The 12,568-nt window shown below is 46.1% G+C and overlaps 1 protein-coding gene across 1 annotated transcript in view; it reads right to left on the bottom strand.

The window, feature by feature from the left end:
- CELSR1 (cadherin EGF LAG seven-pass G-type receptor 1) overlaps positions 1-12,568 on the bottom strand; it is a 155,359-nt gene that overhangs the window by 89,495 nt on the left and 53,296 nt on the right. The window contains exon 2 of the mRNA XM_026046413.1: positions 337-975. Within this exon, the coding sequence (XP_025902198.1) occupies positions 337-975 (639 nt within the window). The remainder of the gene's footprint in view (positions 1-336; positions 976-12,568) is intronic.

Here is a 12,568-nt window from a genome sequence, read left to right as displayed (position 1 = left end):
AGTGGCTCTTTGACCTTTAATAGTCATCAAGTAAACTACAAGGCCAAGCAGCTTCGTCACCAGGCTGCTAGATACAGGTCAAGAGCAGATCTGCAAGACCTCAATATTGTCCCGCCTGGGAAGGCTGGGCCAACACTTGGTCCGCTCAGTTGCATGTGTGGGGCCATGGGACTTATCCTAAGCAACGTGTGACACRTAATTCCCTCCACCAGATGCTGCTGCCAGGAGTTTTTCTCCCTTTGAGTAAGAATGTCAGCAATTTCAGCATGATATGGAGCTGGCTCGGTTGACCGTGTAACATATAAATCACGGRTAATAGATAAGATAAACACATACCAGTGTAGTCCTCGTAGCACTCGCAAGTGTAGCCCCCTTCTCGGCTCCGGCACAGCCCGTTGTTACCACAGGGGTTGGAGTAGCAGAGGTCGATCTCGGTCTCACAGTAGTCRCCCGTGAAGCCCGGCGGACACCGGCACCGCAGCCCGTTGATKGGGTGGATGGGACGGAAGAGGACGGTGTTGGAGCTGATGAACGGAGCAGAGCTGTCGAACTTCAGCACGGACACGCACTTCATGTAGTTCTCACAGGGCTCCCGCAAGCAGATGTTGTCGTCGAAGGGCAGCACCCTCTGCGTGGAGATCGTGGTCAGCAGTGTCCTGTTGAGGTAGATCTGCTCCTGGAGATCCTCAGAGGGGAAGAACTTGTTTCGAATGCCCCCTGGGAGCAAGGCTGAGAAGGTCACGTTGAGGATGTTGGAGCTGACGTCCGTGTCATTCTGGATGTTGAAAACGAAGATGCTGTCCTTGGCCGTGGACAGCACGGTTGCCACCCCCTCCACAAAGAGAGAAAGGAGCGGAGAGAGGAACTTCTCCTGCGACATGTTCTCCAGCCGCACCGTGATGCTGTTGGTGAGCATGTCGTCCGTGATGATGGTGACGCGCAGGGTGCAGACCGCCGTGACGCTGTGGACCCCATCTGAAGGGAAGAGAGACAGAAAACAGGCTCAGCCCAGGGACACGGAGGTCAGCACCGTCCTGTGAATAAGACAGACCTGCAGGGGGACGTGTGGAGGAAACGTATCTACCTCRTGCAGTGTAAACCAGGGCCTGGTTTTGAGCGTCAGGAAAACAGCAGCAGATGACTGCAACTCAAAGGAGCAGAGAGAGCCTGGCAAACCTGGAGCACATGCCAGGCAGGCACCCGGAATGGCGAGCAGGTAACGGGACACTCTGACGCCCACGGCACAGCTCATGGGAAGGGGAGAGCTCTAGATAGGAGCTACGTGTATCTTAATACAAGCCACAAAATGGCTGACAATCAGTGCTGGGCAGCTGTGACTTTWCACAGCACAACACCAAAATTATCTTCTCCAGGAGCAGTCTCAGGCTTCAGGAGGAAAAAATATGCAGCAGCCAAGAACTGTTACCAGAGCTTTAGATAAAACTCATCTAAGGAAACAATTCTTCACATTTGAACATTTGAACTTCTTCATTCTTCACCTCTGAACTTCTTCAAAAATCTTTATGGAAAAGGAGAAGGTGACCCAAATCAAATAAGCCCATAATGTTCWCAGACACTTACAACCAGTTCCATTTATTCCTTCAGAGAATTTCTGATATTGTCACAGATGTTTTGCAATAAAAAAATTAATACCTGATACCAGACTGAGAGATGCCACTGTAAAATTTTGGTATATTCCTAGGATTACAGTGAACATACAAACTAGAGTGTTCATTACACAACATAATTATTAAACACAATACTGTAATTTAAACAAATTAAATGTGAGCATGAAAGGGGAAACTGCATCATCACTGGAATCAAAACACTTGGTTCCATCCTGTCTCCTTGATATCGTTGAGGGCTTCATTTTTTTTCTGATCTGCTATATTTAACTGAAAAAATACGGAGCACATTACACAAAGCATGGTTAGTATTATAGCAGCATCTAGAAATCCCAGCAGAGATCAAGACTGCAATGGCAAGAGGGAACGTACAGATAGTAAGAAAAGCTCCTTCTCAAAGATCTTGTGGTGTAAACAAATGACCCTAAGTGGGGTGCAGACAAATGACCTGATTTTAATGGATTTAGCTGGAAAATATCTGGCCCATAGACATGTCAGAATCTAGTTCTAACAGCTCTCAGCTTACCGCCGTATAATTGGCCCAAAGTACGCCTGAAATAATGTAACTTCACATATGACTTGCTATCTCATTTATTTTACTGACTTCACATGTGACCTGCTATTATATTTGTTTTTAAATATGTGCAGAACATTGTTTTGCRTCACTCTAACATAAAACTGCAGCATTAACTGCATCTAAATCAAGCTAAAATCAGTATTTTGAAATGTTACAAAAGAGCTTTCAAGAACAGAAAACACTCACTGGCTCCTTTACTATCACTGGTGCGCCTGAAGTACTGGTACTTATTTTAAAAATAAATGCATTGGGACAGAGGTTTTTTTCCATTGGTATAGAAACCATGGAATAATTTGGAAGAGCCCAGTAAACCAAATGGCTTTTGACTCCCGATCGGAGCGTCTGTCCCCACTCAGCTGTTGACTGTTTTCCTTTCACACTGAAGAGGCTTCTTGGCAAATAGGAAGGTTTGTTCTCCTCCTGCCTTGCTAAAAGCAAACAGCAATAAGGAGTCTCTCGTTGGGGTGATCTTTTTGATGCTCCCATCTRACCAGCTCACTCGCCAGCTTTCACCCCCTCCCAAGTTTGCACAAATCCTCTTCCTCAACCCCATTTTAGAAATCTGTAGTCTCTGTGAAGACACAACACTGACGGCAAGCTTTAAAAATTAGCAGACAGGAAGCCTTCATTATAAGCCTGGATTTCTGGACAACAGATAGCACAGGACACATCTTATTTTCTTAAATGACCAGTTTACCCACTTCTATCAGCCGCGTGGCTCATTCCATTGAAAGAACAGAAGCAGAACAAACTATTCCCCTTTTTTTTTTTTTTCCCCAAAAAAGCAATCCACATTTGCTTGGCTATTCCATAGGATGCTGGGGCTTTTCTGCTCTTTCTCTCATAATAAGCTACACAACTTCTGCGCGCAACGAGGCCTCTGGACAATGGGCCCTTTTCTTAAGACAACACTATGAGCTATAGCCCCTGGTATGTATAGTAAGGGGACAAAATACTCTCCAGTGTCTGAAAACACACTAGAGTCTACAAGAGTCCACAAACTGTCATAATCAATATCAACTGTCACCGTCTACAAGAGCTTCCCAGCATTCACAACCGCTGCTCTGACACAGTTAATAAATCACTGGAAAGGGCCCAGCGTCRGATACCACATAGGCTTGTTGTTCGGGAGGCAGCACAAAAGAAAACCAGGCTCGGGCGCAGAACTGCGGATCCTCCAAAATTAAAGGGTGGTTTAAAGGCAAATTTGTCTTGTTGCGGCCCTGCTGCAAAGCATTGAAGTAAAATGAGAGCCAAAAGGAGCTGAGCGAGGCTTCTGTGTGCGTGTCCTCTGACAGAAGAGACTGGTGCAACTCTCCAGTTTACTGGACAACTCTCTGCTTCACAGCAGCAGAATGTCTGAAAGCAGAATCGATGGGTTTGTTCATTTTACTAAATCAGAAATCCACAAAAAGTTCAGAAATTCAGAAATTTTATTAAATCAAATCCACAGAAATCCTAAAGAAAACCCCCCAAAAGTATGGTTTTATGTGACCAGATTAGCATCGATTCTACTTTCGATGGAGAAAATTTGCTTTGAGGACCTCAAACAAGTACAATAAAGAATGAGGATTTTTTTTCCTTTAGTGCAAATTGAATTAAGCCCTAAATACACAATAATATGTGTGTTTGAGATTCACAACTGAAATGCTCCATGAAAGTTTCAGATGCTTACCGTCGGAGAGATAAGAAAAATAATATTAAAGTAGCATTTTACAGAGCAGCAACACTTTACATCCCTTCACAGTCTGACATGCCTACCATATGCAGCTAAGCCACATAAATGCACAACCAATCTGTTAGTCTGCCGAGAAGACGTTAACATCATCTGTCTTTTCAAAGGTCTTGAGATACMGCTAAAAAAAAAGAAAAATCTTTATCATGTTTTTGCAGATGCAAGATGGATTCAATCAGGGGTGTGAAACCGGCTTCAAATAATATTACRCAGGAGAAACTCCAGAACTCAGGGTACACTCTGCTCTCTGGAGTAGCCCTAAGCATGCACCAGTGTATGTATGGATAATGCATAGAGTATTACAAGTACTCTGGCATCTCATACTTCTGTGTCTGGCCAAACATCAGTATCCTGGACAGCTGGGTGACCATACAGAGAAGAGGTGTTTGCTACAAATGCAATCCATGCCCACCAGTTGTTTATCCCGGCAATATTATTCTTCATATGATTTCCACAAAATAAATATCCAGAAGGGAGAAATCCAAGCAATGGGTTGTGATTTGTGCCACTGTCACTGATGAACAGACAGAAGGGCTAATCTTAATCCTCCATCAAACTAATGAAAAGATTTAATAGCAACCACATACTCGGATGGATTACAAAGACAAGAGAAGACAGTAGGGTTAACAAAAGCTCAAACTTCCCTAAAGCCCCCTAACAGCTGAAAGTTTATTAAATAGTCATTGTTTCATGATCACTTTTACTTTACGACAAATCCAATCAAACCTGAGACGTTAATCTCAGCTTTCTATCTTCTGGCAGTCCATAAACCCAAGAATTTTATTATCTAGAAATGTAAACACAGCAATGTTTAATTGAAATGTGTATTTGGCAAAGGCAGTACCTGGCCAGAAACAGCCTTTTTGTTTGTTTTTTTATGTTGGCAGAAATAAAATGATTATCACTTTTTTTTTTTACTTAATATATACAAAGATATTAGAACTAATTATCAAAGCTACATTTGCATAAAAATGCTGCATCATCAGAAGTTTGTTTCACAAATACCGTAGTCCACACTTTTTTCTGCTAAATAACAGACACTAGAATTTACAATACGCAAATTCCTTGGCTAGCATTAGGCAAAGTAAGGACACTCTACAGGTTCAAGTAACCTCCTGGTTTTTCCTAGCTCTTAAGAAGCAGGTGTGTCCGTGAGCAGCTGGCATCATCTGTTAACGGAGCTTCAGATGAGTGTTTGATGCCACTGCATGCAACCATGTCTTTAAAAAAGGCAGTTAAGATCATGAGGAACAAGGCTGTGCCGAGCAGAGCTGCAATTCCCTCCTTCTAGGTCCAGAGCAGAGAAGAAATCGATGGGCTGAAGTGGTTGCAAAGAAATAATGGCAAAAGGCCTCAAGATTTTCAACTCTGTGTTCAGCACTACCTGCTAGGCCTGTCGTAAGCCTTTTTTAATGATGAGGATGCTCATGAGACTTTTAATGATGAGGAAGATACTTCTGGTATCTCTCRGGATGCTCTTGGGCAGCAGGAGTGCATAAGCAGGAGCTGCTCCTGCAGTGAGGACAACGGGCAGCACCCGGCGAAGCTGGGACCCGAAACGCTGAGCAGACATCAGTAGAAGCCAGGAGACATCCACTGAAGTGATGTAGTTCTGCACTACAGAACTGGCTGATCACACAGATACTGAATGTCTTGCACATTCGTTTCAACCAGCCCTGAAACAGGCTCTAAATGCACAAAATATCAGCGTGGTAATGTCATCCCTTCCAAACTGCTGTTGTAGGCTACGTAAAACTGTTCCATGATCAGAAATGGGAAAACTATGAACATCTATAAGACAATCTCTTTAAAATACTGTCCACTTTATGCAAAAGTTTGAGAGTCTACAGCTCAGAGAAAATACCTAAAAGAAAGTAAACAGAACAGAGTCAGGATGGTGGGAACCTAAGGAAGATGTGTTCAGCAAAACAGCAGAAAACATGTGTTAGCAGAAGGAAAAACAAGCCTAACTGAGCAGGGCTGGGGCTGGCACTGCTGTCAGAAAGGCCCAAATGAGGAGCCAGCTGCCCACGGCCACCAAAGTCCACGCGGCCCAAAGGTCCCTGACTAGTGATGGGAACAGCCGAGAGCACCAATTTCTCTTTTGCTAGAGAAAAGTGCCACTGAATGGTGCAATAAGTGAAAAGAGGGCAAAGTAATGCCTTTAAAAAATATGTTTGATCTTTTTGGAAAAATGTCAATGTATTTTGTGTCAACATCCTACCATTTCTCAGAGCAGCACTAATGGGAGCTGTCAGAGACTCCCAGCTCTGGGATCCCAAATGTTGCCCAAGGGCAACTCCATCTTCACAGAAAGCTGGATGGAATGACAAGGGACTGGTTCCCACCAGCCACATGAAGCTCAAGATGTTTGGTCCCTTCCTTCATCTCAAACCACCAGTCTCAAATCTGCACATACAGAGGAGCCGTGACTGCCAGCACAGTCTGAGGTCTTTGGAAAGGACAAGTGATAATAATTATCTACTGTCCACACAGTGCCAAAGGCTGACAGTAGCCGCACTGCCCTGAAGAACATGCAAGGCAAGGTCTGCTCCAAGGGCCAGCAAGAAGATCCCCACCGGCTTCAGAGGGCCCTGCGCAGCCTGGCCTCTCTTCTGTATTTTGACCAATACTGCCTGGCAAGTATATATCTTGCCAAGCAAGACATAAACCCTGGCATGGCTCACGACGAGAGGATGTAGACTACTGTGCTATGTAGCTCRCCACACCATTTTATTTTGTTTTGCATATATTGCTATTACAATGTATTTTGGTATTTCACCAAAACAGTGGAAGCATAAGCTCTAGGAAAAGCAGCTTCTTTCTTCTGATGTTSCACAGCAGTAATTGTATTGGTTTTCCAGTCAGTCATGTGCATTTTAACTCTTTACAGGGGGTCAATTTAAAGAAACTGTAAAATTTTCCCGGAAAAMCCAGGTCCATTCAGAGATTTCATGAAAATGCAGGAGACCCCGTGCTCAGCAAAAGCTTTTCCCAGACAACCACAGACAGTATTTGTGGATGATTTTTAATACCAATAGTGATTATTGCAGATATGTTCAAATATGGGTGAATATATTTAACGTCCTGGCAATTTGTAAAGAAAAGAACGTGGATGAAATCCCCGTCTAATGATGTCTAACAAAGCCACTTGACCGTCAAGGCCTAACAGACACAGTTAAGTATTCGGSTAAGTGGGATAATCACTTGTTCCTGGTGCCTGAATAGCAGGACGAGGCAGCGTTTTGCCGTTTTAATGAAGACTCCTAGCCCCGAGAATCTGAGCTGATGGGACATGACAGGCTGATATCTCCAGAAAGGAGAAGAGGCTCCACAGAGGAGCCTTCTGGGCCGCGGGAACAATAACCCATTAGCAACCCCAACAGTCACCGAACTGCCATAAGGCCTTTCACAGCCCAGCATTGTTTTAGGGGGGAAAAAAAGTTCTGTTTTGTTCTTTCATTGCTTGTTTCTCCTTTGTTTTCTTCAGCAGACCSGGTGACTTTCCCACCGTTCGCAACATGGCAAAGGGATGGGATGCAAAGGGATGGATGGAAGTTCTGACTTGGGGAGAAAGATTCAATCATAGCAAAGCAGGTAACAGCTGGGAAGGACAGTCAGGATGCCCCGTGCAGACATCCAAGCTCCAGGATTTTTACACAGTGGTGACTAGCATGAGAGTGGAGTGTGTTGGAGAGAGCAGGTGTCTTTGGGGAAGAGAAAACACCTGGGACGAACTGGCCCAACCAAAGTGGTTGACTCCTGAGGACAAGCTACGGGTCAGGACAGCGCGTGTGCATGACCCACTGCAGGCTGCTGCTCTCTAAGCTGGGTTTAACCAAACTCTAGCAGCAGTCTGGTGCAACCGAAGTAGCTCAGAGCACCAGTGGGGTCTGTAGGGCTGCACCAGGACCCGGATTTTTATTTGGACTGTCACCTATTCCAGCTTGTGCCCTGCTACAAGCAGTGAGACCCAAGGCCCGGCCCTCACAGGGTTTCTCACTCGGGCAGCAGCGACAGCAGGACGAGCTACATCAGAAAGCTTAAAAAAGAAACCTGTGGGAGGAGAAGCTGTGCGTAATGCAACAGCAAATGCCTCAAGTGTGTAAGGGAAAGAAACAAATGCATTTTGGTATGCTGATCTTTAAGGCAGCCTCTGCTGTTCAGGAGCATTTACTTTATACCTGATAGTGAAAAAAAAATAATTCAGTTTGCAGCTAGTACAGCCACACAGGGGATTAAGAACAAATTGATGCCAAGGGGATTGCTCAACGTTGTACAAGATTGTGATTATGTTTTATGAAAGCAGCACCTGCGAGCTGAGAATTTTGAAATGCTAATTGGGTTGGTAACATTAGGCYGGGGGAACATTTCCGGAGGGTGGGAAGTGAGACGGGCTGGATCTGCTGACAAGGATCAGCGCTGCCGAGGCCTGCGTGCGGCAAGGCTGGGAACGGGCCTCCCTTCCCAGCCTCCCTGCTCGCTCCCGTGCGCCTGGCCGGGAATGTGCAGGGAAGAGGGCCGGGAAGGGAGCACCGAGGTGGTCCACGGGGTGAGGAGGCAGCAGCAGSAGAGCAGCGAGTCTCTGTGCTGAGYGYGACACGTTGAGAGGAGGGAGGATGTGGGGAGGGAAGCRCCAGCACGGCCCYGCTCTGAACACGCTTTTCATCTGCAGCTGGAGACACGTTTCCACCCCATGCTAATGTCTGTGGAGACTGCACACATTACGGCACCCATCAGACCTGTTCTCATTAAAAGTCCCATTTCAGATCACGGCTCCAGATAGACTCAAGGACCGACTTGCTGGGGGCCCAGACGCCTCCCAGAAAGCTTGATCTTGTTCCATGTATAATCAAAACTACTGCCTGATGGCTCTGATAATTTTCAAGCCTCCTGAGCTGGAAAGGGAGAGGGTTTTCGTGCGATTTTCGTTTTAATCTTGCGCACAGCRCAGTGTTTGTAGCAGCACCACGCGCTCCCCGCGCCTGGTCGGGGCCCTGTCTGAGGGCAGAGATGGGGACAGCAGGGCCGCACAGGCCRCTGCTGCTGCCCCCGGTTCCACACGGAGCAGGTGTCCATCGCTACGGCCCCTGCTGCTCTACCCAGCCCTTCAGAGGACGTGAAGCTGGTTGCTGCAAGAACGAGGAAAGCACTAGGCCTAGTCGCTGCAGTCACGGGATGCTCAGGCGCTCCTCTGCATTCAGGCTTGGGCTTCAACTATGTCATTTGGCTTGTACAGCGTGGGTAAGAGCAGCGTGTTTACCCCAAGACAAGTCTCCATGTCATGACCCCACTTCAAAGTGAGGGCTCTGAGGGCCTGGACGTTGCCCAGGGAGCACTCAGATGGGTCACAGAATCACAGAATCACAGAATCACAGAATCACAGAATGGTTAAGGTTGGAAGGGACCTCCAGAGATCACCTAGTCCAATTCCCCTGCTTCAGCAGGGACACCCAGAGCATGGGGCACAGGGCGGCATGCAGGTGGGTTTTAAACATCTCCAGAGAGGGAGACTCCACAACCTCCCTGGGCAGCCTGTTCCAGTGCTCTGTCACCCTCACAATAAAGAAGTTCTTCCTCATACAGAGCTGAAACTTCCTATGCTTGTTTTACCCATTACACCTTGTTCTGTCACTGACCACCAATGGTAAGAGTTTGGCCCCATGTGTTCTCCTCCCCACAAAGACTCTGCTCTCTTCTCAGCTGAGGCTCTTCTACAAACATCGTTACTTCAGATGGTCTGATTGAAATGAGAACTTCTCCGGACAAGCCAGAGCTCCGCTCCAAACGCTTTCTTTTCAGTTTCAAAGCAGGAAGGAATTAAAATGATTCGGGGGATGGAAAGAAGGATGGGAAGAGCTGAGGGTTTTCTTTGCCAGAGAGCTTCAAAAGCAGTAGCAGCAATGAGTAAATAGCTCCTCTGCTCACAGTGTTTGCACACAAGCTGTGTACTAGTAGCCTCAAAGGGAGCCTTTCAAAGCGACGTTGGCAAAACAAAGCTCATCACATTTATTTTTCTAAATGTCTCTGCCATGTTCCGTTTGCCTCGAGATGTGCTTCAGTCTTCACTGCAGCTCCCTTGTGAAATCCTGGGGTCGCTTCCCACTGGGCAGGGTTGGGATTTGCCATCCTGAGTCCCAAAGAAAGGACGGAACAATGAAAACAGACAACGGCCAACAAACCATTTATGTATCAGCTGAAGGAGTTATTGACCTACTGGGCCATGCATAAACCTGCCAAATTTCCCTGGAACAGAAAAATACAGGGAACAAGATTAGCAGGCTGCTCACTGTGCTAGTAATTTGCCAAAGAACAGCCTGGGAAATTAAGCATATTCTTAAGTGTAGGTGTATTTTGTCAGTTTTTCTGCAATCCCAGACATCATCAGACCAYTTGCAAACTGTCTGGGGAGGAAAACTGAAGGCTACTCATCAAGAGAAGGACAAAGGGCAGATTTCTTTTCTTTGACAATATCAGTTACGTGTCAACTTCATATACATCAGCCATGAGAAACATGGGTTCAGTTACTGCTTCGGCCTCACTGGATTTGAACACACTTCTCCCAAAGGGAAGCAGAGCAGTCGTCTCTTTCCTTCGCCAAAGCTKCTCCAGTTATTACCAAACTCCAAACACAAAGGCAGCAAAGGCTGGAGCCCAGATTTCCMACCTGAACCATGCATGCCCTAAGGGAAAGGTGTGAGAGCCTTCCTCACTCTCACCGTAGCTCAACTACTGTGCAAACAGCAAGCTCAAGAGGAAGAGGAGTGATGGGGAGCCTTCCATATGGTAGATGAGTGGGTGCGTTGGGTACCCAAGGTTCATCCTGCAGGCTCAAGCAGGAACACAACCACCTCCTGCAGTCTGAAGAACTCAGCTCCATCAGAAATCCACAGAAGGAGAACATTTTCTTTGACAAAAAGATACTTTATCCGCATTTTTAGTCTCAAAGAGAATGCTTCTTTCTTTCTTTCTTCTAACTAGATTTTCAATTGACCAGATGTGCTGATCTTTTACTCTGTAAACACATCTGCAAGAAGAAATATTTGCTTGTATCATATGATCAAAAACAAAAGAAGAACAAAAGGTTAAAATAGGCAGGCAGGCAAAAATATCTCCACCAAATTTCTGCAGTTTTGGGGAAGACCCATCAAGCACTGAGAATATTAATGCCAAAAATATGTACATATTCTGTCCTTGTGCTCTGCTTACAAATCCACACATTTTTTTCAAAGCACGACAGGGCAAAGAACAAAGAAGAACTTTGACTGGTTAACAACCTGCACRTCACTAGCCTGGCAATGAGATCATCGTGTTTTTGGCTGTCTGGTCAACTGAGCAGATTATTTTTGGATCCTTGCCATGAAAACTGGCATGCCGAACACTAATCAAAAGGGACAAAACACTTGCTTCCTGTCTCTATAGACCTGAACCCGGAGCGGGTGTTTTCCTCCCGCAACTTGCTCTCCAAAACTCTCACCAAGACAAAAGCAGCCCCGCAGACCAAGCCAGAGGGACACAGGCGCTTTGTCTAATTTCCGTGCACGGTCTTGGAATGCTGATGCCAAGAAAGGTTGTGTCGAGTTATGACGGATTCAGGTGGCTGCATCAGTCACTCTGAGCCATCAGTGCAAGGCAGAAACACACTGATCTTCAGAAATGATACCATAATCCCAAATGCCTATCTAAGTATTCCTATTCCATCAAATTTTAGAAATGGGTGCATAACTATATGATTCATTTTTTTGAAATCCAGATAAAATTTCCTGTCAGACATTTTATAAGATCAGGATGGATCTGGAGTAAAGTAAATATTTTGCATTCTAAAATTAATATAAGACTATCCAGCAATCCCTCYAAGCAGATGATTAAGAAGTTGAAGGAATTTACTACACCGGGTCACACCGAAGACCCCGGTGCTCTCGGGCCACGCTCGACCGTGGCAGCCCGGGAACGCCGCGCCCGGCAGTGCACGGGGCAGACGCTGCCTGGAGCTCTCGGGCCACTGGAAACGGCTCTCTGGATGCCGTTTCCTTCCTTCCCACCTTGCCAAGGCTGCAGACAACCCAGCCACTGTGCAAGGACACCCAGAGCGCAAGGAGAGGAGCCTGGTTGCTCGTGGGGTTGTGGAGTTGGCTGCAGGCCAGGGCAAACGCGGGGCTGGCACTAGCCCGTCCCGCCAGTCCTGTCACTTGTCTTATGCACGGCACAAAGTCACACGGGCACGGGGACAACTTGCTCTTCATTCCCAGGGAGCCAACGGAAAGGAGATTTCTGGACGTCCTGGCATCCAGCATCTCTCTTTTTTGACCCAGGAAAAATGTCGGCATGGGAGTAGAGGACATATACAGACACACAGCGGCCTTAAAGGATGCAATGGAAGAAGCACCCATGGAATAAATCTTGCTTCCCGTGGAATAAATCACTGGGAAAAGCCGTAACGTGCACTGAGTTTTCTGGAGACTTTTCTGCTTTCCTATAGAATCTAATGGTCATACATCTTTCCGTAGTTCTAATTGCCCTGAATTGCTGTTAATATATGCTCTGACCTTCTTCACTCTTTTATTGCATTTCATGAAAAAAAAAAATTAAAAAAAAAACAGAGTTCAGGTCAGTCCACGCAGTGAGGGACAC

Source organism: Nothoprocta perdicaria, unplaced genomic scaffold (assembly GCF_003342845.1).
Source record: "Nothoprocta perdicaria isolate Ctin4 unplaced genomic scaffold, notPer1 scaffold_44, whole genome shotgun sequence".
NCBI lineage: Eukaryota > Metazoa > Chordata > Aves > Tinamiformes > Tinamidae > Nothoprocta > Nothoprocta perdicaria.
The sequence above is the reverse complement of the archived record's forward strand: the minus strand, read 5'-3'. Positions and strand labels throughout refer to the sequence as shown.